This window comes from Odocoileus virginianus, chromosome 26, assembly GCF_023699985.2.
Source record: "Odocoileus virginianus isolate 20LAN1187 ecotype Illinois chromosome 26, Ovbor_1.2, whole genome shotgun sequence".
Classification (NCBI taxonomy): Eukaryota; Metazoa; Chordata; class Mammalia; order Artiodactyla; family Cervidae; genus Odocoileus; species Odocoileus virginianus.
In genome coordinates this window covers 7,830,458-7,857,899 of record NC_069699.1, presented here as the reverse complement: position 1 = coordinate 7,857,899, position 27,442 = coordinate 7,830,458, and the positions used below count along the sequence as shown (strand labels likewise).

The following is a 27,442-nucleotide window of genomic DNA, read 5'->3' as shown; positions in this document are numbered from 1 at the left end:
AAACAAGTCTAAAAATGCTCTTATTTATCATGCAAAAGCAAGCATATAAAACAGCTCTAGTTTTCTTGACAAGTATGTCTAAGAAGGACTCACACTATTCTTTTTCATCAAACTCCGGGAGCTGGTGATGGACAGGGAGGCCTGGTGTGCTGCAGTCCATGGGGTCACAAAGAGTCAGATACAACTGAGTGACTGAACTGAACTGAACTATATATATATATATATATATATATATATATATATATATATATATTTTTTTTTTTTTTAGCTTACCCACAAAAGTTAAAACATTCACCATATTCTTTCATGGGACCAGAAGAGACACTAACATTTAATTTCCTAAAACAAGTGAATTTCTTTTAATAATGTACCTTTCTGAAAAAAAATTACTTATCTTTGGCTGCACTGGGTCCTCACTGCTGTCTGGACTTTCCCTAGTTGGGGCAAGCAGGGGCTATTCTGTGTTGTGGTGAGTGGGCTTCTCAATGCAGTGTCTCTTGTGGGGAATGGGCTCTCGGGTGTACAGGCTTCAGCAGTTGTGGCACGCAGGCTTAACTGCTCCACGGCAAATGGGATCTTCCCGGACTAGGGATCGAACCTGTGTCCCCTCATTGGCGGGTGGATTCTTTACCGTTGAGCTACCTTTTTATTTTAGTGATCCTTAGCAAATCAACCCCTTCTGAAGATATGATTTGATCAACAGAATAGTCATTCACAAAGTTTTACTGTTGAAGAAGTTTCTGAATGCTTCCACGAATATCAGAAAGTGATGAAAAATTTTGAAATAATACCCCTTAGCACACAATTTCTATACTGGGACTGGGGGGTTTGCCTCTACCGAGGCCTGTGCATTGTTAGTTATGTCTTCAGACTCAAGGTCAATGTACTGTATTCACTTCTATCAAATGTACTAGGGACTTCCCTGGTGGTCCAAGGGTTAGTAATCTGCCCTGCAATGCAGGGGACATGGGTTTGATCCCTGGTCAGGAAACTAAGCTCTCACAGGTTATGGAGCTACTGAGGCTGTATGATGTAACTACTCAATCTGGGCGCTGCAACAAAAGATCCCTCATGATGCACTGATATCCCGCGTCTAAGACCCAATGCAGCCAAATAAATACATAATATTTTTTAAAAATGCATTTGATTTTATGATAATCCCTAAAGGACTTGTGGTTGTCAAATGAGAATTGCTGGGTTACCATTTTGATATTGGATGAGCTCTATGTGGTTCCACAGCATTTGGTAAAGCCCTCTTCCTTCGCAGAGGGAAAACCTGGGGGAGGAAGTCAACATCCGCATCCTCGCTCTTCACAAGGCATGCCACTGAAAGGCAGGTAGATGCTACAAGCTGTTGTTCAGTTGCTAAGTCCTATCCTACTCTGCGACCCAATGGACAGCAACACACCAGGCTTCCCTGTCCTCACCACTTCCCAGTGTTTGCTCAAACTCATATCCACTGAGCTGATGATACCATCCAACCATCTCATCCTCCTGTCCTCAATCTTTCCCAGCATCAGGGTCTTTTCCAATGAGTTAGCTCTTCTCATTAGGTGGCCAAAGTACTGGAGCTTCAGTTTCAGCACCAGTCCTTCCAATGACTATTCAGGGTTGATTTCCTTTAGGATGGACTGGTTGGATCTCCGAGCTGTCCAAGGGACTCTCAAGAGTCTTCTCCAACACCACAGTTCAAAAGCATCAGCCTTCTTTATGGTCCAACTCTCACATCTATACATGACTACTGGAAAAACCACAGCTTTGACAATAGGGACCTTTGTCAGCAAAGTGATGTTGCTGCTTTTTAATATGTTATCTAGGTCTGTCATAGCTTTTCTTACAAAGCAGGCACCTACCAAGCCTTTTAGACACTGATATCAGTTGCAGAACACGCAGTCCTAGGCAGGATTTCCTCCACGGGACTGCAAGTCACACTCTGTTGGTGACTCCCTGATGGGCTGCCCTGAGGCTAGGCAAGCAGACCACCTCCCACTAAGATCCCCGTTGGGATGGGTGGGAATGATCAAAGTGGAAGAATTCTTAATCAGAATCACCAGCACGTTAATACAACAAAAGTATGTCAGTTAATTACATTAGAGAACTTTTGATAGGTTTCCTCACTCCTCACTGTGTAATCATTTAAAAAAGACATAAAGCGCCACTAATCTTAGAATTGTGTCCCTGGGATTTTTCTTCTACCACATCTAATTGTTTGGGTCTATATTTGTGTCTGCTACTGAGGCCTCTGATTCACTTCTTCAGTGATTATTTCAAAAAGATTTCAGGACTTCACTGGTGGGCCACTGGTTAGGAATCTGTCTGCCAATGCAGGGGACACAGGTTCACGCCCTGATCCAGGAACATCCCACATGCTGTGGAGTCACCGAGTCCGTGACTCACAACTATTAAGCCTGTGCTCTAGAGTTCAGGAGTTGCAGCTACTGAAGTCAGTGCTCCCAGAACCCTTCCAGAAGCTCCTGGAGTGTTCTGCAAGAAGAGAAGCCACTGGAATGAGAAGCCCACACACCCTGACTAGAGAGGAGCCCCCACTTGCTGCAACGAGAGAAAAGCCCAAGCAGCAATGAAGACCCCGTGCAGACAAAAACAAACTAAAGAAAAAACCCCAATAAATTAAAAAAAAAAACAAACAGATTTCAGAGCACCTGGTCTGTCTGAGCATGAGAATCCGTAACATTTAGTGAAAGAAGTCCTTGACGGATAGAGGGGAAACAACCCCTCCCCACTAGAACTGAACAATCCTGGGAATGATGTTGTTTTAGAGTTTATTTGGCTCCAGAGGTCAATTCTGATTTTGAACTTCTGGCCAGCAATACAACACTAAATTAAGACTTCACAAAACTTCAACAATATGCAGATCTTTAAATTGGGGTTAAACTGGACATTTAGAACCATCTTTTCCAACATTTGGTCTTATCATTTTAGGAAATGCTGCCATTTGTTCATTCAAAAATATTGACTGTGTGCCTGCTATGTGAAGTTTATATTGACACAACTGGTCTCCACCGGCAGTAAGAGGTCAAGGATGCTTTCCTTCTCCAGCCCTTTAGCCTTCATGAATCCAAGACTGATCAGGCTCAGGCGGTGGTAAAACATCTGCCTGCAATGCGAGAGACCTGGATTGAGAAGATCCCCTGGAGGAGAGCATGACAACCCACTTCAGTATTCGTGCCTGGAGAATTCCAGGGACAGAGGAGCCTGGTGGGCTACAGTCCATGGGATCGCAAAGAGTTGGCGATGACTGAGTAACTAAAGTGAAAGTGAAAGTGAAGTCGCTCAGTCGTGTCTGACTCTTTGTGACCCCATGGACTGTAGCCCACCAGGTTCCTCCATCCATGGGATTTCCCAGGCAAGAATACTGGAGTGGGGTGCCATTTCCTTCTCCAGGGGATCTTCCTGACCCAGGGGTCGAACCTGGGTCTCCCACATTGCAGGCAGATGCTTTAACCTCTGAGCCACCTCCTAAAGCATGGCATAAAGAGAGAGAGAAAATGAGTGAGCATCTGAAGGTCCCAGACAGGGTTCTAATATTCTAATAGCCGAATAGTATCACACCTGTGGGTCACATGGGAATAGTGTTTCATATGTGCACATACGTGGTGTCTGTTGCCAACCTCAGTGATTTAATGTGAAGAGTAAATAAGTAAACACTGAGAAACGGTATCAGCATCTCCTTAATAGCATCACAAGTATCACTTTTACAATGTTCAAAGTATAGTCTATCTTCATTATTAACTCAAATATTTTCCATGACAGAATATCTCTGTAATTTTAACTAATTTTCTTTATTTTTCTATCATCTACTCTCTATCAGGTTGACCAAAAAATTCATTTGGATTTTTCTGTAACACCTTATGGAAAAACCCAAATGAACTTTTTGGACAACCCAGTATCTATCCCTCTATCTACTTATTTAAATTTTTATTTTATATTGGAGCATAGTTAATTCTCTGTAATTTTAGTTTAAAATAGGTGAAAAGATAATTACTGGAAAAAATTTATGTGGAATAATGATGTATTCCATATGTTTGTACATGTGGGTGTGTGAGTGTGTCTGTGTATGTAGCTGTTATAGTTTTTGATTTGCATGTTGAGGCCTCTGCTATTTAAGCATGTTGTAAAATCACAACAGATCTGAGCAGATGCCTGGATGGGGGTGCAAGTAGCTTCCTTGTGGGATGACACCAGGCCTATGTCTCCAAATATCACTGAATTTCTGCCCGGTTTTATTAGGGGCTCAATGAATAAATGCCTGATTACAAAACCACTTGGAAATTAAACCTGTACAAACAAAACTCATGATACACCTGAACAAACTTTTTGGTCATTAACATCATTGGTGGCTGCAGTGCTAATCTTTCCAGGCCCTACATACTGGAAATTCACAGTATTTGAGTTTCCACTTTCCACCATTGAATAATAAAAAGTCATACTGGTTCTTAACTCTACTTAGTTTTCCCTCAGAGAAGATTAAAATATGCTCCGCAAAGACATACTAGAGGGACCTCCCTGAAGCTCCAGTGGCTAAGCATCTGAGTTCCCAATGCAGGGGGCCTGGGTTCGATCCCTAGTCAGGGGACTAGATCCTACATGCCACAGTGAAAGATCCTGCACGCCACAATTAAGACCCAGCGCAGCCAAATAAATAAATTCAAAGAAATCCCAATAAACAGACTGCAACATTAACTCTGCTGACCATCTTGATGGGCCACCTCCATGGACATCAAGGCACAGAGAGGAGGGGGTGCAGAGGGTTGTTCTCCAGTAGGAAGTCGTATAACTGTATCCTGTTATTGTATAAAGAAGAAACACCCAGGAAGGCACAGAGGTCGCGTGACTAGTTTATAAGTAGCTTTGCCTTATAAGCAGTCAAGAGGGAAGGGATATATGTATGTATCTTTCCTGGTGGCTCAGATGGTCAAGAATCTGCCTGCAATGCAGAAGACCCGGGCTCAAGCCTAGATGGGGAAGATCCCCTGGAGAAGGAAATGCCTACCCACTCCAGTATTCTTTCCTGGAGAATTGCAGGGACAGAGGAGTCTGGCGGGCTACAGTTTATGGGGTTGCAAAGGGTCAGACAGAGTTGAGCGACTAACACTTTCACTTTCAACATACACGTGTGATCCATAGGCCGATTCACTTCCGTTGTACAGCAGAGACTGACACGCTGACACAGCATTATAAAGCAGTTATACTCCAGTTAAAAAAAGTAAAAAAAACAAAAACAGAAAATGCTGGTCACTTTTGTCACGGACCTTGCCTACTCTAACCCCTTCATCTTAATAATCATCTCAGAACACATCCCTCAATCTAGAGAAAGCCCACATTTGCTGCATCTGACAGGATTCTTGACAACACAGACATCTTGGAAAATATGGATGGAAATCTCCCCCAACTTGAACCCGATGGTATTCCTGCTCATGAGGATTCTTTAGAACGCAGAGAAAGAAATAAACATCAGAGGAATTCTCAATGTAGATTAACTTTAGGGCAATGGCTCTTAAAGATTAATGGCCTATTAATTGCTTGAGAAAGCATTTTGCAAAAAGTGATCTGTCTGAGCGTTAGAATCAGTAGCACTCAGTTAAAATTAAAAAAAAAAAAAAAAAAAGCTTTTGAAGAGACTAAAGAAACGTATACTCTCTACAAAAGCAGAGTATTCCTGGGGGATAGGTGGTACCCAGCCTGCAGTAACTCAGGAAAATCCAGTTATCTGTACTTTTGATAAGCTCCCCTCCCCATCCTAATGCAGAGGGACCATCTCGTGAGACACGGTGATTTAGGAATGATGAATGCACCTTTTTCCAATGGCTAATTCCCAACACATCAACACCTCTCCTGAAGAAGAATCTAACAGCCCCAGTTCCGTGATGGGGTCTTTAGAATCTTTACAGTTTCAAATTGCTTTCACAATGCTTCCAAATCTTTCCAGGAACATAACAGCATCCTAATAAATCAATGAATTTCATCTCAAGCCCCTTGAAGAGACATCAAATTCCCAGCTGATTTATTTTCTACTTCCTGCTTCAACTTGCATGCCTGTTAGCTCCCAAAATAAAGCCATCTGCAGTGACTTCACAGAGGTTCTGGTTTGCCTGGAGCCTCTCACATCCCCTCCACCCAACGGGGGCTTCTGCTGCAAATTTAGTGGAAAGAGCCAGATGGTAGTTGTCTTGTACAAGCGCTGGCTGTCACCACCAGGCAAATGTACAGGATTCAAGTAGCTGGGCTTCCCTACAGTCCTGTGGACCCTGGGGGCCACCAGTGTGAGCTGGGACAGGAAGGAGCTCGTGGGATGCTGTGAGCTGGCATTACTGATTCATGTCGTTTACAGTCACTGTCACCACAAACCAGCAACAAACACAACAACAGAGGAGGGAAAAAGAAAAAGAAAGAAAGCTTTTGGTGCCTTTTTAACTCTGTTTCACAGCCTCTTGAATAAACCCTGGCATATCCTCTCAGGTTTTTAAATCTCTATTTATCGATACGCACAGGGACAATGTGATGTTTAATACATGCCGTCTAGTTCCAGAAGGCATGATGTAGTTCCTGCAACATTACGGTAGCTCCAAATGGGAAGTAACACATGGTCACTGTTTTTGCTCTGGTTCATTCCAGCCGGTGATGGGGAAAATGATCCGGTGTGTTAGAGCTTGTTGACAGTGTCATGAGAACTCCTGGGCAAAACACATTCGTTTTCTACATGTACTATGTTTTTGTTTTATTTTGGCAGAACCACACAGCACAGAGGGTCTTAGTTCCCCGACCAGGGATTGAACTTGCACCCCTTGCAGTGGGAGCACAGAGTCTTAACCGCTGGATCGCCAGGGAAGTCCCCGCACTTAATAGCTTTCTTTCAGTCCTTCCCTTTAGAAACAATGGGCAGATTTCTGCAAGGAGACAGACTTCAGGAGAAACCAACTTGTCAACAACCTGACCTTGCACTTCCAGCCTCTAGAAAGGGGAGAAGTAAATTCCAGTTCTTTATGATACACACAGGCACACACACACACACCACATACAACATACACACACCACACACACACAGAGAGAACACAGACACACACACACACACACACGGCAGATACTAATTCTCTTTTTTTTTTTTTGCTCCTTGTGCTGAATACTTGTTCCTGAATAAGAGACAATAAATCTCTTGGCAAACACTTAACAATCCTGAAGTTCCAAACTGAACAGGTGGTTCAATTACCTGGAAAAAGAAGCAAAGGCCCACAACACACTAAATATCCTTCCACAGCTGACAAACTCAGCAGCACTAGAATTTAGAAATCAAAAATTTCATGTGCATACTCTCTATCATTGTTCTGAGGAAGGAAAAAACTCTGGGAAGAGGGATGGAGTGGGTTAGGAAGAAGGTGAGTTTGGAACATAGGCTGATGCAGGATTATTGACTTCCTGGGCCACTGTGAGAGCTTAGGACTGAAAACGACATCAGCTGGTTTCCCATACCTACTGAATGATGTCCCTGGAATCAGACTTCCTAGATTCACCTACCTATTGATATCAATTCACATGCCAGTATTTGTCTTGCCATTTTTAACAGAGGGAGAAAAGCATTTTGGGCACTTTTTTAGAAGCATACTTAGTATGTCGTAAGTTCTGCCAAATTAATACGTTAATTTTCACACCAGTCACCAAATATGCCATCATATCCTGCCAGAATTTAGGAAAAAGCCTATTATGCAAATTCATAATTGAAAATAAATGTAGGAATAAATGTTACCAGTCATTTAAATTCAGTTTAAATGGATGAACACATTCATGTGCATGGGCACACACACACACAAACATACACACAGACTCCTTAAAACCCCATTTCCTTTTCTCTGTTTGCATTTCTAGAAAATACCAGCTAAGGGCAATAATGAAACAAGTCCCATTCACAGATGAACTATTTTCATTAATGGGAAGAGAGAGCAAGTGACTGGTAGTGGGGGTCAATGGCTAAACATATGGAGGAGGGCAAGCAGTCTCATCTCAAGTTGAGTTTCTGTGCCTGACAAACAGCAGTGTCAAGGGGCCCCAGGGAAGGAGGTAGGGAGCACATGTCTCCATGCTCTTTCCCCCAGGTTCTTGTTGCCAAGGAAACCTTCTCCTTTGTGCTGCACGTTCCCAGAGATGCTCGAGGCTGACTCCAACTCTAGAGTGTGTGAGCTCCCTGAATTGTGTCATTTTAACAATGGGAAATTAAAAAGACAAGATTGCTTGACAGAAGGTAGAGAAATACCCTGAAATTTCTGTGAAGCGCTCCCTGTTTGGGGAAGAGAATAGCAAAACCAATAACAACAGTCTGTTATGAAACAGTCCTGGGATGTGGAAGTTTAAAGATAGATAAGTCAGAGGTTTGAAGGCTTTAATTCCCCCATCATGTATGCTTTCATATTTAATTTCACTTATTATTATTTTTTTTTAATTGAAGAGGAAACTAGAAGTGCAAGAACTGTTCTGGGAAATAGTCCATGTTGTAACTGTTGTTACTATGCAAGGTATTTTGGGATGTTTGGGGTTCTCTTGGGTGTTTCCAGGTGACTAAGGCAAGGCTGGGCCTACAAGGGTGGAAGTAAGATGATTCATTATTGCTATCAAAATTATGCCACACACCACACTATTATAATTAAATTTTCAGTATTGTTTGCTGCCAGTATGTACAACTATAATTACTTCCTGCATTGTATCCCTGTAGTTTGCAACAATGTTAAACTCACTCACTAGTTCTAGTTTGTAGACTGTCTTGAATTTTTTATTTAAACATGCACGCCAGGCCTTTTCTGGTGCTCCAGGGGTTAAGAGTCCACCTTCCAATGCAGAGGACTCAGGTATGATTCCTGGTCAGGGAACTAATTTTCCACACGCCACAGAGCTTAATTCCAAGCAACACAACTATGGCGCCCACACACCATAACCAAGATCTGACACGGCCAAAAAATAAAACATTAAAAAATAGTAAATGTGCATGTTCAGCTGTAAACACCGTTTTGCGCAGAAATACACTGTTGCAGAACTGTTCTGAGAATCAGTTTACATGCAAGTAAAACAATAAGGTGTTTTCAATAAATAAAAATGTAGTATTAAGAAACTTCCATGATCTACGATTATGTGCCTATATACAACAAGCATATGCAGAAGTTCAAAGGCAGAAAAAGAGAGGCAAAAAAAAAAACCAAACTATTCTGTTAGCAAGGAGTTTTTGTGTTTTTCAAAACATCCTTTTCCTTTTTAAGTACTGTGCGGTTTTTACAGTTTATAAAAAGTTATATGTTCTAAATAAAATGACAGAAATTACCACTAGGACTGCAAACTGCCACAATTTTCAGCTAGGCAGGAGCTTAACTCTCTGATTTATCTTTTGTCCTTGGATTGTTCTTTTTGACTAGCTTCCCAGTAAAAAGACAGCCTTTCCTTCAAGATGGACCCAGCTGGTGTCAACTGAGTGTTAGGTAGTCAGAAGAGGAAAAAAGGGTCCAAAATGGCCATGGCTGAAAGAGTAAGAAGGGAAAAGCCCGTGAAACAGAACAAAGGAAGGTCCGAGGACCAGAGTGAGGACCTCGGGTAAAACAAACAGCACTCTTGGCTAGCCCAACTGACACAGGGCAGGCCCAGGGTGAGGAGAAAAAACATATAAAAAGAGGAGCAAAACTGGGCCAGGGGTTTTTCCTTTCTCTGTCTTTTAGCCACCACCATTTTGGACTCCTTTTTCCTCTTCTATCTACCTAGCATGAGGAATCCAAGGTGTTCATCAAAATTCATCAAAGAGTAACCCCAGTCCTTTGACCTCTATCATATAAAATTAATACCACAGAGTCCAGGTAACATGGCCCATGCAAAGATGAATCATTAGAGCGATAGTTATCTATGCACTGTTTTCCTTGGGAAAGAAATGCACACAATCCCACCTGGAGCTAAGTTTGACACATCCTACTGCATGTTCTTACAGTGGAAGTGTGTACTCCACTGCATAGCCTGCATTTTGGGGGAGGGGGGCTTATATTCTGACTCCTCTTTCTGCCATTGATTTTTTGTTCTTAAAACAGTTATGACTCACAATGGCTCATAAAAAGTTCAGTGGTGCTGGACCTACTTCAAAAATAAAAACAAAAAAACCAACAGAGTAAGAGCATCTGGGAAAAAACTTGTAAATGCAATTTTAATGAGTCTCTAGGCGCCTTTGAGGAATCAGGGAGAAGATGTCAGTGGGCGATTAGGGATTGGTGGCTGTCCTCGAAGGCTATCACAGTCCTCGCTGCAGCCAGGGAAGATGGGCTGGCAACTGTGAAAACAACCTGGAAGCAACCACGCAGGGGAACTGTGGCCGCTTCAGGGATCTGGACAAGAGCATGGGTGTGAAGTCCACTGCACGCTGCTCTTGCAATGAAGAGCTGTGCAAAAATGCCTCCGCCATGGAATCTCGCTGTTACAAGTGAGTTAGGGATTCTACTTGAAAGCAGGCAACCCCCATCTGCTTTAAAGAGGGGATGTGAGCCACTGTGTGTCTTTGAGAATTACACTAATTTTACAAGCCTCCAATAATCCTGCAGCCTTCCTGGGTTACAGTCACTGCTGTCTGGATCCAGAGCTATCAGGTTTATGAGGCATCATGTGGACAGAGAGGCCAGTGGCATTTCAAAGCTGAAGGGGGTGATTACAATTTTGCGCTTGTGTGCTGGTCTGAGGAAGGGGCAAGATAGGACTTTGTGACTAAAGTAAGTCCATGCTGAATGGCTTGGCTGAATATATATATATATATACACACACATATATATGGTGTCCCTAAATAAATAGTCACATCTGAAGACAGAGAGAAAAAAAGAATTTTAGTATTAGTTGCTCAGTTGTGTCTGACTCTTTGCGACTCCAAGGACTGTAGGCTGCCAGGCTCCTCTGTCCATAGAATTCTCTAGGCAAGAATACTGGAGTGGGTTGCCATTTCCTCCTCCGGGGGATTTTCCCAACTCAGATCAAACCTGGTCTCCTGCATTGCAGCTAAATTCTCTACCACTGAGCCACCTGGGAAGAGGAGCCTATTTCAAGGCTACAGTGTCCTTTGATGTTAGTGATCTGCAGAGTTTTCTATTCAAAATTAGAAAAACATCAACAATGTTAAGCAATAGTGAACTCCTTGGAATGACAAATTAAAACACTAGGCTAATAATTTTTTCTGTGGGTACCATGTTAGCTTGGAATTTGGAAAGCAAGATATAAATAACATAATTCAAGATGCCGGTCACTGTTTTATCACCACAAATTTCTAAGTGAAACCAATCCCTGAAGGCTCACTTGATGCTCGCTCTAGGGACAGCACTGGAGACAAGGATAGTCCGGTACGTTTCATGCTCTACGTGGGAATGTAGGGAAAATCCATCTCATTTTTCTGAATCATCTGAATGTTAGATTGTGGACATCTTTGCCTTAATGGCAAGGGATGTGTAGAGTGGAAAGAAATGAGATTGAAAAATTAAAGTAAAGGGGGAAATGCAGACAATAAACACATGAGATGTAAGAGACAAGCACCCAGAGTTTGCAGGGAAAATCTTATTTAATACAAGGAAAGATGAAAAGGAAAACAAATGACAAACAGGAGAGACAGACTGACTGTTTATGCAGAGTTAAAATTAAAGATAGAATACAGGGACTTCCCTGGTGGCCCAGTAGTTAAGATGTTGCTCTTTCACTGAACCCATTGACAATCCCTGGTCGGGGAACTAAGATTGCACATGCCGTGCGGCCAAAAAGTAAATATTTTTTAAGAAAATATTAATAAAAGTAAAGATGGAAAATAAAATAAGAAAATAGCTTTAGGGATGGGAAGGAAACAGAGACCATGAAGAATGAAAAAAAATATATTTTCTAAAGAAAAATGCTGCTGAAAAATGAAGTCATTCATAGACCTAGGTGATAGCAGAAATTGTTGGCAACCAAGTTGTAAGAAATAAAAAAATGCAGCACACAAAAAGGGAGGGTCAAGACGGCACAAAGCATCTTAAATTCTTAGTTTACTTTGGCTTTATATCATCAGGTAAATCTGACACCTTGGAACAAGTAGTTTGCATTCTCTGGATATCACTATTGGATTCATATTCTCTTAGGACAATCACACATGAAAGATGTTAAGAGTTTTCAAAAAACAGTATTTGTGTGCTTTTCTGGCCACATTTCTTTCCTTATAATCCTCTAATCTGACTCTTTTTTTCTTTAACAAGCGATGTTTTCCACTTTTGTTGCATAAGACAAAGAAAAGAGGTAATGTTATGATCTGTCTTACTTACGATCTTTACAGAGGAGCAGAAAGTCTGTCACAGTTGTGTTTAACTGCACAAAATTAACACCAAAAGTACATAATATTCAAAGTGTTAAAGTAACTATTTCAAATTTGTTGAATAAATTCTTTTACCATGACCTGGGGGACAGAGGGACTTACCCATCTATGTTGCTTTCCGAACCGGTAAAATTTTCAGACCTAAAAATAGCATGATTCCTATCACTGCTTCTAATAGTGTTAACCTTTCCCAGAATCCCAGCTTAACACTTCTCATTCCTATTTCTGTAAATGGAATAATTAGACCAATTAATGAAAGAAACACATGAACATTTCCATAGAAACCTTTTCCAGACTGGTATTTTCGGAACAGCGTGTTCTGCAAGGATTTATCCATGTGACTTCCTCTGATGTTAACAGATATTAGACAATTAAATTCTCCTGTAACTGTTTTATAATTTACCCCCTCTGCTCTTAGGAACATAATAACGCAGACATCCAAAGTGCAATCACTTCCTTAGAGTTGTCAAATATAAAAATTTTTGCATCGCTTCTCTGAGTGATTATTGGTTATATATTCATTCTCAAATGAAAAAAAAAAGATTTGTGAGGTTTCAAATATTAAAATGTATGGAAATTCTAAAAAAAATGTATGGAAATTCTATGAAGGGTAATTAGGAAAATAGTTCTTTTTTTAAAAAACAATCATCAAATTTGGGAAATAAATTTAAGATAAAAAGAGAAGGTCCCAATTTCTATAAATGGGCATCTCTTATTGGTCACACTGGTCAACCACATTCTTTCTTTAGCTCTGATCTCTGATGCTCTGTCTCCTCAGCTTAGCCAATCCTGAGAGGGAAAGAAGTCAAGGTGGGGAATATCATCCTAAGAACAAAGACAGAGAAAATGTTTTTAAAGATAAAACCCTTCTCAATTACATTGAAACTGACTGCTTAATAAGTAAGGCTAAAAGTACAGGCATCACTGTCAAGTTCACCCAACTATTCTGGTTAAACAAATTGATAGACTCCATGAAGGTACATTCTGCCCCATCCCAAATGTGTTTCAGAACAACATTAAAGAGGCAATAATCTTCCTTCTCAGTAGGAGCTGTTAATAGGAACAAGATGCTATTACAACAAGAAATATTACTCCTAAAAGAAAGAAAACACTAAGACGTTGCTTTTCCTATCAGGAAAGGAGCACAGGCTTTGGTTTATCTTCAGATATACACAGGTCACAGATAATTCTATCTTCCTGCCAGGAATGCCATCCAACTCCATTCCATTGTTGTACTTCCAGAAGGCAACTAAAATGATTAAAGGAAAGCTCTGCCACAGCCAAAGGATGATGTGGGTAGGTTTCCAGGGGCTGGTTATTCCCTGCCATCTGAATACTATCAAAACTAGTCACATGTATGACTTTTGATGGGAGCATTATTACTTTGTAGACATTCCCAAATTGCTCAGTATATGAAAATCCAAATAGGGGGCTTCCCTGGTGGTTCAGATAGTAAAGAATCTGCCTACAGTGTGGGAGACCTGGGTTCGATCCCTGGGTTGAGAAGATCCCCTGGAAGAAGGCATGGCAACCCACTCTAGTATTCTTGCCTGGAGAACCCCAATGGACAGAGGAGCCTGGTGGGCTACAGTCCATGGGGTCGTGAAGAGTCAGACATGACTGAGTGACTAACCACAGCACTGCTGGTCCAGTGGTGAAGACACCATGCTTCCACTGCAGGGGGTGTGGGTTAGATCTCTGGTCAGGAAACTAAGATCCCACATGCTATGCAGCACAGCCAAAAACAAACAAACAAATAAAAAGAAAATCCAAATTTACAGTATCCCTGAATATGGATCTATGACATACTCCTTGGGCATTTAAACTTTGAAAAAGATGTGTATATTTGTTTGTTGAAGTGGACTGGTTAGTTAGGCTGTCTTTTACTTGATTTCATAACACTGAATTATATGCTCTTTTGATGCTTAAATTGGAGGGGTGAAAAGTCAAAGTGAAGTCACTCACTCATTTCTGGAGGGGTGAGCAGCTTTCATTTAATATTTTAAACCTTCACACATTTTTCTCTCACTCACACGCACATGCTCCCTGGCTCTGATGAGACAAGACTCCACATTGGGTAGGAGACTGATCTTTGGTTTCCTCATCCAGCAAAACTGAGTGTTTAACTTCCATTTCCATTTCTATCAGTAGTGCTATTTAAATCTCATGATGACTCGTGAGCTGAGTGTAAGATAAAGTCCAAGTGAGGTTTACCTTAAATACTAATGAAAAAAATGAATCAAGTTCAAAAACTTCTAAAGACCTCCACCATTGCCTCCTGCAAGAAATCCCATCTTCCCTATCACAAGGCAGGGTGGAGTCTCACCAACACAACACAGCGACCTGAGCAGAGCAGAAAGAAATTAGGTAAGCCTGCAGAAGCCCCACAAAAGCTGCAGGGGGTTTTGCAATAGGATGTAACCTTGTTATGATTTCCTTTTCATTGTTTCCTTTCGAACTACAGTTTTAAAAGTAAAACACTGTCATGGAAAATGCTCTATGAAATCGGTTTTTATCCAAAATGCATCATTTAGCAGATGGTTGAGAGCAGGAGAACGTGGGAGAGGAAAAGGATTTAAAAAGTAGAAGTGAGAGGCATCTCCACAATTTTCAGAATCCACCTCAAAAGATCCATAGGAGTTATAATCTAGTCTAATTTAAGATTCCACTAAGTTTCGTGTTTTTTTTCCCCCCTTTCTACTCTGAAGCCATCCATGTTCTCTTCCTATTGTTCTATTTTTTTTTTAATTTTTAATTGGAGGATAACTGTTTTACAGTATTGTGTTAGTTTGTTTTCATGACAATCAAGAATACAGAATCTTTTGCTCTTATCAGGAAAGCAGACCACTGGACTGTCCCTTGTAAAGCGGTTACCCTCATGATTTTCATACCTAGACCTAAAGTCGTATTACTGCCGCTAAGCAACAGGGCTGAAAGCCTGGTGTGAGAGAGACAGGGCAGCAGCTTACAGAAGACCTCACCCAAACTCCACTGGTCACAGGGCCTTTCCCTTCCTGACTATGGAATGGGATGTCTATGGAATGCTTCCAGCTTCTTTTAGGGAAGGAAGCATTTCTTGTTTATTTGGGAAAGGAACCAACATGCTCTATATAGCTACAGACCTCCCTCCATCCTTAGACTTCAGGAGTATGGGGTTGGGGGGTGGAACCTTTGTCTTGAGATTCATTTCAGGACTTTAAGAAGTCTTATAGTTGGAGTTGTGAATCTCCACCTCTCTGCAACAGACAGAATGAGCAAATAAAAATCAGCACGATTACAGAAGATCTGAACAACAAAATAAATAGGATTTGACTGAAATGTAAGAACATTCCACCTAACAACAACAGAATACCCATTTATTCCAAGTGCTTAAAGGAACATTCACTGAGAGAGACCATATCCTGGGCTATAAAACCAACCTCAGCAATTTTATAAGAACTGAAATCAGTTATAGTTTTTGACAAAAATGAAATCAGTCTAGAATCAATAACAGAAATACACAGGGAAATCTCCAAACACTTGCATATTAAACAACACACTTCTAAATAAACCATGGGCCAAAGAGGAAATCTCCAAGAAAAGAAAAAAATACATATAAATGAATGAAAATATGACATATAAAAATATGTGGGACACAGCCAAAGTAAACTTGACAATGAAACTTAGAACATTAAAATCTTACATTAGAAAAGAGCAAAGGTTTTAAAATCAATAATCCAACTTCCTACCTCAAGAAACTATAAAAAGTAGACCAAAATAGGACTAAAATAAGCAAAAGGAAGAAAATAAGAGCAGAAATCAATAAAATTGAAAATAAAAAAGAGAACATTAATGAAACAAAGAGGTAGTTCTTTGAGAAGATCAATAAAATCGATACATTTAGCAAGATTGTCTGATTCTTTGAGACCCTGTGGAGGGTAGCCTGCCTGCCAGGCTCCTCTGTCCATGGAATTTTCCAGGCAAGAATACTGGAGTGGGTTGCCATTTCCTCCTCCAGGGGATCTTCCAGACTCAGGAATTGAACCCAAGTCTCCTGCATTGTGTGTAGACTCTTTCTCAGTTGAGCCACCAGGGAAGCTCTTATGAAAATTAAGAGAATTTAAAAATTATCATTATCAAGGTGGAAGAAGCTATCACATATTCTGCAGCTATTAAAATAATAATAAAGGAGGGACCTCCCTAGTGGTTCACTGGTTAAGAATCTGCCTTGCAATGCAGAGGATGCAGGTTCAATCCCTGGTTGGAAGCTAAGATTCCACATGCCACAGGGCAACTAAGCCTGTGGGCCACAACTACTGAGCCTGCACAGACACCTAGAGATGCCCGAATGCCACAACAAAGAACCCCTGAGTTGGAACAAAGACCTAGTGTAGCCAAAAACACACAAAAGAAAAGAAAAACAAAGGAGTAATAAAGAACTACTAACAACGTTATAGCCATAAATTCTACAACTTAGAAGAAATGGGCCAATTCCTCAGCAACCACAAACTACCAAAGCTCAGCAAAGATAAAATGGATAATTGGAATAGTCTTATAACCATAATGAATTCATAATTAAAAAGTCCCACACATTATTTTCAAATAAAAAGAAAACAAAATATTTCTGATTCCGCAAATTTCCAGGCTCTGGCAGTTTCACTGGAGAATTCTAGAAAACATTTAAAGAAGACTTAGCACCAGCTTGATGCATTTTGACCAGAAAACAGAAGACCAGGAAACACTTTCTAATTCATTTTATGAAACCAGTAGTACTCTAATACCAAAATTAGGATGTATTCATTCCCAAATGCCTAGTTAGGAAGGTATATGGGGCTTTACAAGCTCATTTCTGTTGCCATTAGGGCATGCCCAAGATCTTGGAGAATCAAGAACGAAGCTATATATACAGATATTTTGCTTTTTAAGTCAACTGAAAGGGGAATTTGGAATTGGAGACATGATCTAAAAGGAACTCTGATTTTTTTCCTTCCCAATGTGTGATTTGTATGCAGATGTCTCAGCTGCTCTCTGTCATTTGTTCCTGACCAGCTCTGTAAAATAACATGGAAGCCCATGTGAGTTGGGAGGCAAGAGTCCAGGTTTTCAAGTTGTTCTGCTGTTGAGCCAACTTGTGTACTCAGAGAATCAGTTACACATTATCTGCCTTGGTAGCATGCTGGTTAGTTACCAGCATGTTAATTTCTATAGTATCATCCATACCAGGAAGTAAGGGAAAAACTAATAAGTGTATTTATGCCATTATGATAAATTGGTTAACATGCAGGCTTAGGAGGCTTTCTCTGTCAGAGAGTCCACCGACACAGCGGCTCCCCCAAATTACTCGCCATGTCCCTTTGGGAAGTCGCTGTTGGTGCCGCTAAGCTCGGCAAGATGCTTCCCAGCTGTAGGGCCCCAGAGCCCCTTCTCCCATCACGGAGCCATCGCTGAGCTGTGTTCCTTGGGTTTTATTAGCAGAGGTGACTCTCAGGGAGATCACCAGCTGCCCCCCAAACACTCAGTAAATTCAGGACAGGTGGAAAATGCTGGGGAATGTTAGGCCTGATGTCAGGTGTGGGGCTCACTGAACTAGGAGCTGAGGGCCTGCATGTGTACACCATGTTATCGATTTCAAGGATGAGGCTGTGCATGTATCCTTTTGGTGTTTCTCATCTCCCCATCCCCACAGACATATTAGCTGCCACTCACTTCCTTGACACCTGAAGCACCAGCTGCTATTTTGAGCAAGATACTGACTTAGAATGCCTTCTTCTAATTACATGTCATTATCTCGCCTTGGGGTGGCAGTTCCCTGGTGATGTGGAGCCACGGGACAAGTCAGAGCCACTGGGTTGTCATAAATGCTACCAGTTAGGCCTCCCTGAGATGGGGAGGGTGGTTTCTGCATCCCCAAATTCTCCCACAGTGTTTAAAAAAGAATAAAGAAAGGTCACATGGATTCTCCCTTGTGTTAACATGTACCAGTGGAGGCAGTGGGGAGTCCGAGGCTTGTTCTAAAAATCTTAGTCTGTTACCTAGTTAATACATTCATCCAACTTATTCAGCCCCTCACACAGACCCAGAGCTCACAGTGCAATAGGTTCCCGCCCTCTGGATCTGCCTTCTTATATGTGAACTATACCCTAACACAGGACTAGCATATCCTTCATAAAACTCTCCAACAGTGGCACTCAACTAAAATTTTTCAAATTCTTATAGTTAGATATTGACATCTTTCTTCTTTTAAAGGCATCAGTAACCAAAAGGGAAACTTTGCTATAGTCTCTGGACCAAGAGCTAGAAGATTATACATTAAGTCTTTGATAAACATGAGCAGACAAAAAGAAAAGATGGTTCAGAATGCAAACAACACATCACTAGAGACTGTATCTAAATTGACAGCACAGTTACCACCAGCTTGAAAGAGATAACATTTTCCAACAAGGAGAGAAAAGACGGCCAAACACCTATCTTAAAATAACTAATAATTAGAAGTCCTTTAGTGCGCTCCTTACTGCAAAAGTGTCATTTCAGAGGTCAAGATACATTCTTTCCGAAACTGACACAGAGTTGAAAACAAGGCAAAGTCTGGTTGCCTGCCATACGTATCCCTGCCTTCTCCCACGGACTTTAAGCAGGTCGTGAGATGAACTAAAGAACAGACAGCTACTCCCAACACAGTTAATAAATGATCCCTCCCAACTGACAAAGCGCCAGTACCACCGGCATGAGTATTCCCCGTGGGGATCTGCACTCATCCTCGGAAAGGACGGTGCCTTCGGTCACGACGCACAGACGCTGCGTGTTCCCTGCGTGTCTCCCACCCCCTCGTCTCACACATCACAGAGGCGCAAACACAGATCCGGGGCGCAGGTCGGACGACAGACGGGAGCACGTGCTCTACACGCCGCCCTACTCACGGAAGGCAGGGGCCCCGGCCGGGGGTCTTCGGCAGGACCGGCGGCGTTTCCCCGCACTCTGCGGGCAGCGGGAGGGACCCCCTGCGTCCCCGGCGCGGCTTCCTGCGGCCGTGGGGTGGCGGCGTCCCGTCAGGAGTGTGGAACAGTAGGGAAAGAGACCGGTTCACTGTGAGACCTGCTACTCACTCTCGGACAGTGCCTCGGCCCCCCTTCCCACTGCACAGCGGCTGCCGCGGGCGGCGAGTGGCCCCCAGACCGTGAGCCGGGCGCTGGGGCCCACGCGGACACAGGCGGGCGCTCAGCGACCTTCTTCTCCGACACTGCATTTTTTTTACGGTGCTAGGTTCCCTAGCCTTAGGGACAGGGAAAGAGTCTCCCTAGGTTGAAAACAGGTGGGGGATACTATGAACTAGGAAGATGGGGAGGTGGTGGGCTCTCAGCTTTCAGAGAAACAAAGAGGGTCCCCAAGTCAGTTATGCAGACCGTGTTTCGCGTGCATGCTGGGGAGGCTGGGTAACGTGGATTTCACCTCGTGGGACCTGTCACTTTTCCACACAGTTCATCAAATGCTCCATTATCTTCCCCGGGGAAGGGGAATGAGCTGATTTGAACTGTGAAGCTTGGATGCTCATCCAAAGAGGACAGCTGAGAGATTTATGTGCAAAATAACTGAGCTGGAGGAGGAAGTGGGCAACACATTCCAAGTACCTGCTGGCTGCGCCGTTGGCGGTATTTGCTGGCCCCTCTGAGCGCTGAACTGAACCGAGGCCATAGGCCGGTACTGCTGCGTGGTTGAGGTAGGGTACTGACCAGACGGATAATAATACACAGGCATCTGGGGAAGGAAGGGAACAATGGCAGGACGTGAGGGCTGCAAACAGAGTAACGTTTTCAAACATAAAATATATTGGCATCTCATGACATAATGTGAGTACAGTAAATTGCAAAGATGGCCACCCTGCCTACATGCGTATGCACTGAGTGAGTCAGTGAAAGTCGCTCAGTTGTGTCCAACTCTGCGGCCCTATGGACTGTAGCCTGCTATACTCGTCTGTCCGTGGAATTCTCCAGGCCAGAATACGGGGCTGGGTAGTTGTTCCCTTCTCCAGGGGATCTTCTCAACTCAGGGATCAAACTCAGATCTCCTGCATGGAAGGAGGCTTCTTTACCATGTAAACCACCAAAGAAGCCCAAGAATGCTGGAGTGGGGAGCCAATCCTTTCTTTAGCGGATCTTCCCGACCCAGGAATCTAACCAGGGTCTCCTGCATTGCAGGTGGATTCCTTACCGGCTGAGCTCCCAGGGAAGCCCATGTATGTGTTACCAATGCCATCAGACAGGAATGATGATTTCTGAGACTTGTATGCCTGATCCTTAACAAGACTTGCAGCTTTCACTCTTTCAGGAAAGAACCCAGCTACCAGAAGTCCAGGCTGCCCAGCTGGAGCAAGAGGCCATGTGGAGGCCAGAGGCTGCCCAGCCAAGATCCCAATGCTCTGACTTGTGAGTGAGGCCACATGGAACCTTCCAGGCCCAGTAAAGCTGCCTGGGACGGCACCACATGCTGAAGGGGCGGGCCATCCCCACGGAGTCCTGCCACAAATCGCTGACCTGGCTGTGAGCTCGACAACGGCTGTTGTCTTAAAGCACTGAATTTTGTATTTTTTTAAATGCAAGAAGAGTGAATGAAACAGTCATCAACAATGACAGCACATTTTTGGGTAGTTTTAAATGTGATCAGGCTTCCCTGGTGGCTTAGCCGGTAAAGAATCTACCTGTAATGTGAGAGACCTGGGTTTGATCCCTGGGTTGGGAAGATCCCTTGGAGAAGGGAATGGCAACCCACTCCAGTATTTTTGCCTGGAGAATTCCATGGATGGAGGAACCTGGTGGGCTATACAGTCCATGCGGTCGCAAAGAGTCAGACATGACTGAGTGACTTTCACTTCACTTCACTTAAATGTGATCATCTAACTTGAATCGTTTTTCTAATGGAAACACAGGTAAGTCATGAAACCTGCTGATCTCTAGCCTAAAAGGATCAGAGGATGAAGTTATGAAATAAGGGGAGGTCCAGCAGAGCGCTTAGCAGAGTGGCACATAGCCAGTATCCCCCCTTCAAAAAAAAAAAAAAGGAATATTCAGTCTAAAAAGGAACATAAGTTAAAAAAAGAATGTTCAGTCTAGAAAGGGACATAGGTCAAAATTATTGTTTATGTCACCTTTTGTCACTTTCTCCTGACTGGGAATGACTGAAAATATTCTAATTACTTCCAGTAAGATTCAAATAAAATGTCTAGTGACCTGGAAAGATTTCTTGCCTGTCTCAGGTCATTTATATGAAGGCTCCTTTCTTATTAATCAATTACTTTTTATTTCTAGGCCTCTGACTTTTCTTCTATCAACTTCTTTACAATGTAAGCAAAGGCATGCCAGTTCACAGGCTACAAGGTTTATCTGTTTAGAATAATATTAAAAGCCACCTGTTTGAGCATGGAGATTTTTATGGCTTGCCCTCTTTGCCTTGTCCATGCATATTTGCTTCACTCTTCTGGTGGGCTGGGTGTTCATGGCAAGTCAGACAAAACTGACCTTTATAGTTACTAAATAGGTTCATTTTTCTGCATAAATTGAGCATATTTTCATATATGCCCACAGACCATATCTCATGTTATTTTCATTATTATACATCGAGTCATTGAGTTTTAAAATGTTTAATAAATTGAAAATCACTGTGGGATATATCTTATACCTTTACCTGTGGTTCTTTTACAAAGAAGTTCAGAGATGTTCAGACTGACCGTTAACATGTGTTTTCTGGTTTTTTTCCCCCGTTCCCTCTCTCTTTCTATTTTTAAACCTATTGATGAGAGAATGAGAGTATTTCCGTTGCAGACACACCAGCGCTCTGGGTTGTCTTTGCTCTAATATTTGCTCTAGTATCTTTGCTCACTAAAACTGGAATTCCTTCAGTCAAGCAGGGACATCTTTTTTTAAAAAAAGGCTTCAATTGAATATTCTGCCAAGTCTTTTCTTTCCCCAAAATTAAATATTATTAAAATCATTAATATATTAGTGAGGCCTGTTCTCCTATAACTTAGAATTATTTTCCATATCTCCTTAAAGCCTACCCTGATACCTCAGTTGGTAAAGAATCTACCTGCAATGTAGAAGACCCTGGTTTGATTCCTGGGTCAGGAAGATCCACTGGAGAAGGGATAGGCTACCCACTCCAGTATTTCCTGGTGGCTCAGCTGATAAGAATCTACCTGCAAGATGAGAGACCTGGGTTTGATCCCTGGGTTGGGAAGATCTCCTGGAGAAGGGAAAGGCTACCCACTCCATTATTCTGGCCTGGAGAATTCCATGGACTATAAAGTCCATGGGGTCACAGAGTCAGACACAACTGAGCCACTTTCACTTTAAACCCTACCAGTGACACTACTATATTACAGAGAAGGCAACTAAAGGTGGACTATAATTATCACTCAAGATAAAATGAATGACTGGGTGAAAATCACTTCATGGTAGAGGATTCTGCATGGCAGGAAAAGAAAATAATTTATTCAAGATGTTAAGGCAACCACAAATGATACAAAGGTGACACTGTACTTGAAACAGCTCCTCCAATGAGATATTTCATAATTAGGATGGAATTTGCTTGAGCTATGCATGCCTTGAAAATGGACCAGAAAATGCCTCAGTGCATTTTACATCTTGACAGTAATCACTTGCAATATTCAGCAAGGGATGCCCAGGAGAGCCCCAGAGATGTTTGGTGGTGAAGACTAACACATAATCAGTCTTTGAGAAGACAGTAAAAATCAGTGATCTGTGGTGTCTTACATGCCCAAGTCAATTAAATATGATTAATGGCTACCTGTGGGCGGGCGTGGGAGGCCAGAGCCCCCGGGGAGAGGAGAGTACAGTGGAGGGGGCTTAGCTTCCTCCTTTATATTCTGAGAGGAGCCCCCGATTGGCTCCAGAAAGATGCTTCTGAATGGATAAGAAAGGAAACATGTTTCCAGAGCAGCAGCAGGAGCGATGCAAGGCCCCCAGGAGCTGACTTCCCCACTTCCTTCCCCAGGGCTTTCCTGCCCCGAGCCATCACCATAGTGAGCCACATCCTGCAGGAGGTGATGCTCTGCCAAGGCCTCTGCAACAACAGCCTAGACAGTGGGCCATTCCCTCCAGTCCTGGGGACACAGGTCCGCCTCGCCCAGCTTCCTTTCTGAGCCCCACAAGGCTCTGCACAGCTGGTGAACAGGACAGACCAAGACCTGTAGGCTGCGACTATCAGCACGGCCCAGAAGGGCGAGGCGGGCTGAGTTGGCGACATCTCTACATGGAAACCGAGCTCAAGATGTTCTGGGTCCAGCAGCTCTGGGTCCCAGGTGTGAGAAGAGGCACACTCACCTGTGTGGGTGGAGGCTGATGCACGAATCCCTGTGGCGAGGCAGGGGGTTGGAGGACTTGCTGGGAGCCAGAGAAGCTCCCCGTGGGAAGCTGCTGACCCGTGGAAGCGATGACGTAGCTTGGCTGCTGGGTGGGCTGAGGCAGGAGGGATGGTGGGTACACGGGACCTGTGGGGGGCTCGGGAGTCTCCCCTGAAGACTGCCGGCTCAGGGTCAGCTGGCTGAACTGCGTGGCCACGTCCTCTCTCTGCAAGCCATCAAGAGAAACCGGGACATCAGCAAGGCTGGCTGAGGAATGGGAGGGGCACAGAGAAGCAGACACAGGACACAGGCTTGCCCTTACAGGAGGCGGAGGGGGGACGGTCTGGAAAAAAATAAATCAAAGGAATTCTATGTCCAAAACAAGAGAACGTAACAAGGGAAAATAGATTTTAAACATCTTGAGGATCAGTGATGGTCAACAGGTTGACCTGTATCTCCTTCTTTCAATGGAAACAAATGATTATTTTTTTCACTGTGGGCTCAAGATCCTCAGGATAGCACTGAGATGAAAAAGACTTGGTGGTCTATCCTAGAGGGTCATCTGGTCTACCAGCAATAGCCCACAGACTCTGCCTACTGGAGAGAGACAGAGGGACTCGTACTGCCCTTGGCTGCTGCAAGAATGGAACCAGGACTGGTGTCATCAGCAAGCTGAGTGGGATTCCACTTGTAAAGGAGTATTTATTCACTGCCTGGCCTAAAGTTAAGGGAGAATGTTCACTCTCATTGTCCAAAAGGACCTAGTACATTGAGGGGAAATGAGAGGGCTCTGGAGGACTGGGATACTAGGGGAACATCTGTATCAGGAGCAGAGGGTGATGTCAGTTACCATCTAGATACTGATTTTAAGGTATTTCCCAACCTTCACACCAAACTCATGTATCTCTCTCCTCCTGACTTCTAACTCAGAGGACATCCAATTCCTGCTTAGCTTGTACATGCCTTTTTATATTTTTTTTGGCTGTGCATCGTGGCATATGGGACCTTAGTTCCTTGACCAGGGATCGAAACCCTGACCCCTGCAGGGGAAACACAGAGGTCTTAACCGCTGGACTACCAGGAAAAGTCCCAAGCTGGTAAACTTCTAAAAAGGGTATCAGACTGAAGGAGCATTAAACGTGGGACAGATGACAGAAAGGAAAGCATTATTTCTGGAGAGGAGTGGCAATGTCCTGGAATGAGACATTCACACACTGCGTCCACGCTGACAGTCAGCTCAGGGACCCCCACCCAGCATCAGTCCACTCGGCAATAGTAAAACCCCAGAACACACTCTCCCAGGAGAAATGTCATCCCCACAAGATACAGTACCAGGGGGAACTGCGGCGTTGGAGACACGGGCAGGAGTTGCTGGGGAGGAAAAGACACAGTTGGGTATTGCACGGACTGGGAGGAAGCCTGCAGCCCCTGGACAGACTGGAGGAAAGAGAAAGCTCATCAGGTCTACAGGTAAGTGCTGGGGGTTACAATCCCACTGCCTCTGAAGCACACCACCATCCCGCACAGGCAGTCTTGGTTCAGTGTACTCTGGAGAGGAGGGCCGGCCACTGATGGGAAGGCAGAGCCGGGCAGACAGGCACCAGCCAGCCTTGGGGGAGGCTTGCTGCCCAGATAAGAAATTATGTGTGTGAACTGCTGAAAAAACTGTAAAGCACTATAGAATTTAAAGAATTTCATTTAGGTTTTTTTTTTTTTTTTTAAGAAATATTGTGAGACTTTTCATGTTGTTGGTGGTGGTCAGATTCCCTGGCTCTAAAAATATAGTCCAAAGGCTAAGAGTTTCCAGGGTTAAAATTTTTCGTAAGAAGCAAGAAAAAAAAAAAAAAGAAAACTGAGGTTCGCCTTGGGCACTTCCCTGGACACCTCAGGTTTCTGTGGCCATGTCCACGTGTTGCCCTAAAACAGAAGGGCAGCCCTATGTCTGTCCGAGGCACAGGCGAACAGCCAGGCCACCTTGGAATGAGCTGGTTTCTGTTCTTCCCGTTGGTAAGGCATTTCATACTGAGTCTTTGCAGACACACACATTGCTCTGCACTGGGAATGATGACAACGGGCTGAATGGGATTGAGTTCCGCCCCCAAGTCAGGCTTCTTGACCATACAAGCAGCATTTAGATCTAAGACAAAAACTTGTCATTCCTGTTCCCAAGCACCATGCCTCAGCACGCAACTCACTGGATGGGGTGCGTGCTCAGCTGTACCTACACTTACGAATTCAGGTGAAGTCCCATTAGCTTATCAGCCAGGGCTCTCGGTGGCCAGCTTTTATGATGGAGTTGAGTGGACAGGGGTGGTACCCATGGGAAATAGCCCCCTTCCTGACGCATCACATCTCCAAGGCTGGCGTGACCTCTGTCTCCGCACGCCTCCCCTCCCCGTCTTCCCACCAGCTCTTACCTGAGTGACCAGGGGGCTGGCCATTTGCGGCTGGGCTGGCTGGACCTGCTGTTGAGGCTGTGGGGAGGGCTGCTGCTGGGGCTGCGGCTGGGTCTGCCCCACCATCGCGCTACGCAGGGGCTGCTGACTGGCTGGGGGGTTGTAGATGGCGGGGGTTCCATCAGGATTCACGAAGGGCTGGCCTGCAACGGGACCATACCTTGGTCAAGGGAAACTTCTCAAGCCCTCTTTGGACACAAAAAACCCCTCTGAGAGATGCTCAAAATGGAAGCTGAAGACAAGGACACCAGAACCTTCACCAAGGTGAAGACTTGACTGTTTAAGACGCATCTGGTTGAGCAAAATAACAGTATAATAAGTCCAAAGCAATTTGAGATACTGCAAATAAAGCCACTGCCTTCAGGGTGATTCGCCGAAGCTAAGAGTACCTGTGCGCAGTGGCACCAGAAGGAGGCCCGTGGAGACCTGTGTGTGCGGTTCTGGACCCCGCAGCCAGCAGCGAGGTAACCTACACTGAGAGATAAGGAATGTTTTGCACTGACTGCTCCGCGGCGTTCAGTGGCTCATTATTTACCAGTACATCTGCTTTGCTTCCACTGGGCTGGTCACCAACTCAATCATTATCTGTTCCACAAATGTATGTACAACCGGAATATACTGCAGGCATTCATTCACTTCTCTAAGCAGACAGCAGCAGGGGAGGGGACTGAGATTTTGAAAGTGATGCATAATAAACCCATCACAGAACCATCTGGTCACGGTGAAGCAAATACGCATTGTCCTGTCCTGTGAAATACTGGTGTGGTTCACTGTTACTGCTCCTGCCATTTGAGGAGTATTTTATAATTTACAAAACAGTATCACTGGGACCTCATTGGGCCTCTGAGGAAGAAAGGTGTCATTGTGTTGTGTTTCTGAAGAGGAAAAATAGGGCCACTAGGAGGCTTACAGGAATAAGGGGCTGAAAGGAGAAGGGTAAGGAGAAGCAATGAAAGAGGGGAAAAGAGGGAAAGGAAGGTAAGGGAGAGAAGAAGTGGGTTTCCAATATGACAGGTGCAGCAACAAGCACCTTACACACAGGGTCCTCTCTTCCAAGCACCCCACAGATGCGCAATCTCATTCCACTTTATTATTTTTTATTCATTTGGCTGTGCCACGTGGCTTGTGGGATCTTAGTTCCCTGGCCAGGGATCGAACCTGTGCCCCCTACAGTGGGAGTGTGGAATCCTAACAACTTAACCACCAGGGAAGTCCCTCACTGCACTTTCAGAGACAAGATAATCAGGGTTTGGAGGGCCCAAGCAACTTATTCAGAAATAAATGAAGCAGTAAGTGAGACACTTA

General features: G+C 43.7%; 1 protein-coding gene across 26 annotated transcripts in view; it reads right to left on the bottom strand.

The window, feature by feature from the left end:
- Positions 1–27,442, bottom strand: part of ARPP21 (cAMP regulated phosphoprotein 21) — a 159,575-nt gene that overhangs the window by 32,430 nt on the left and 99,703 nt on the right. For 23 of the 26 annotated variants that reach the window (XM_020880551.2, XM_020880548.2, XM_020880555.2 and 20 more), the window contains 4 exons: positions 26,099–26,280; positions 25,014–25,118; positions 23,662–23,907; positions 19,954–20,080 (listed from right to left, as the gene is read on the bottom strand). In XM_020880551.2, coding sequence (XP_020736210.2) covers positions 19,954–20,080; positions 23,662–23,907; positions 25,014–25,118; positions 26,099–26,280 — 660 coding nt within the window. The remainder of the gene's footprint in view (positions 1–19,953; positions 20,081–23,661; positions 23,908–25,013; positions 25,119–26,098; positions 26,281–27,442) is intronic. The other 3 variants (XM_070455376.1, XM_070455379.1, XM_070455372.1) reach the window with 2 other exon arrangements.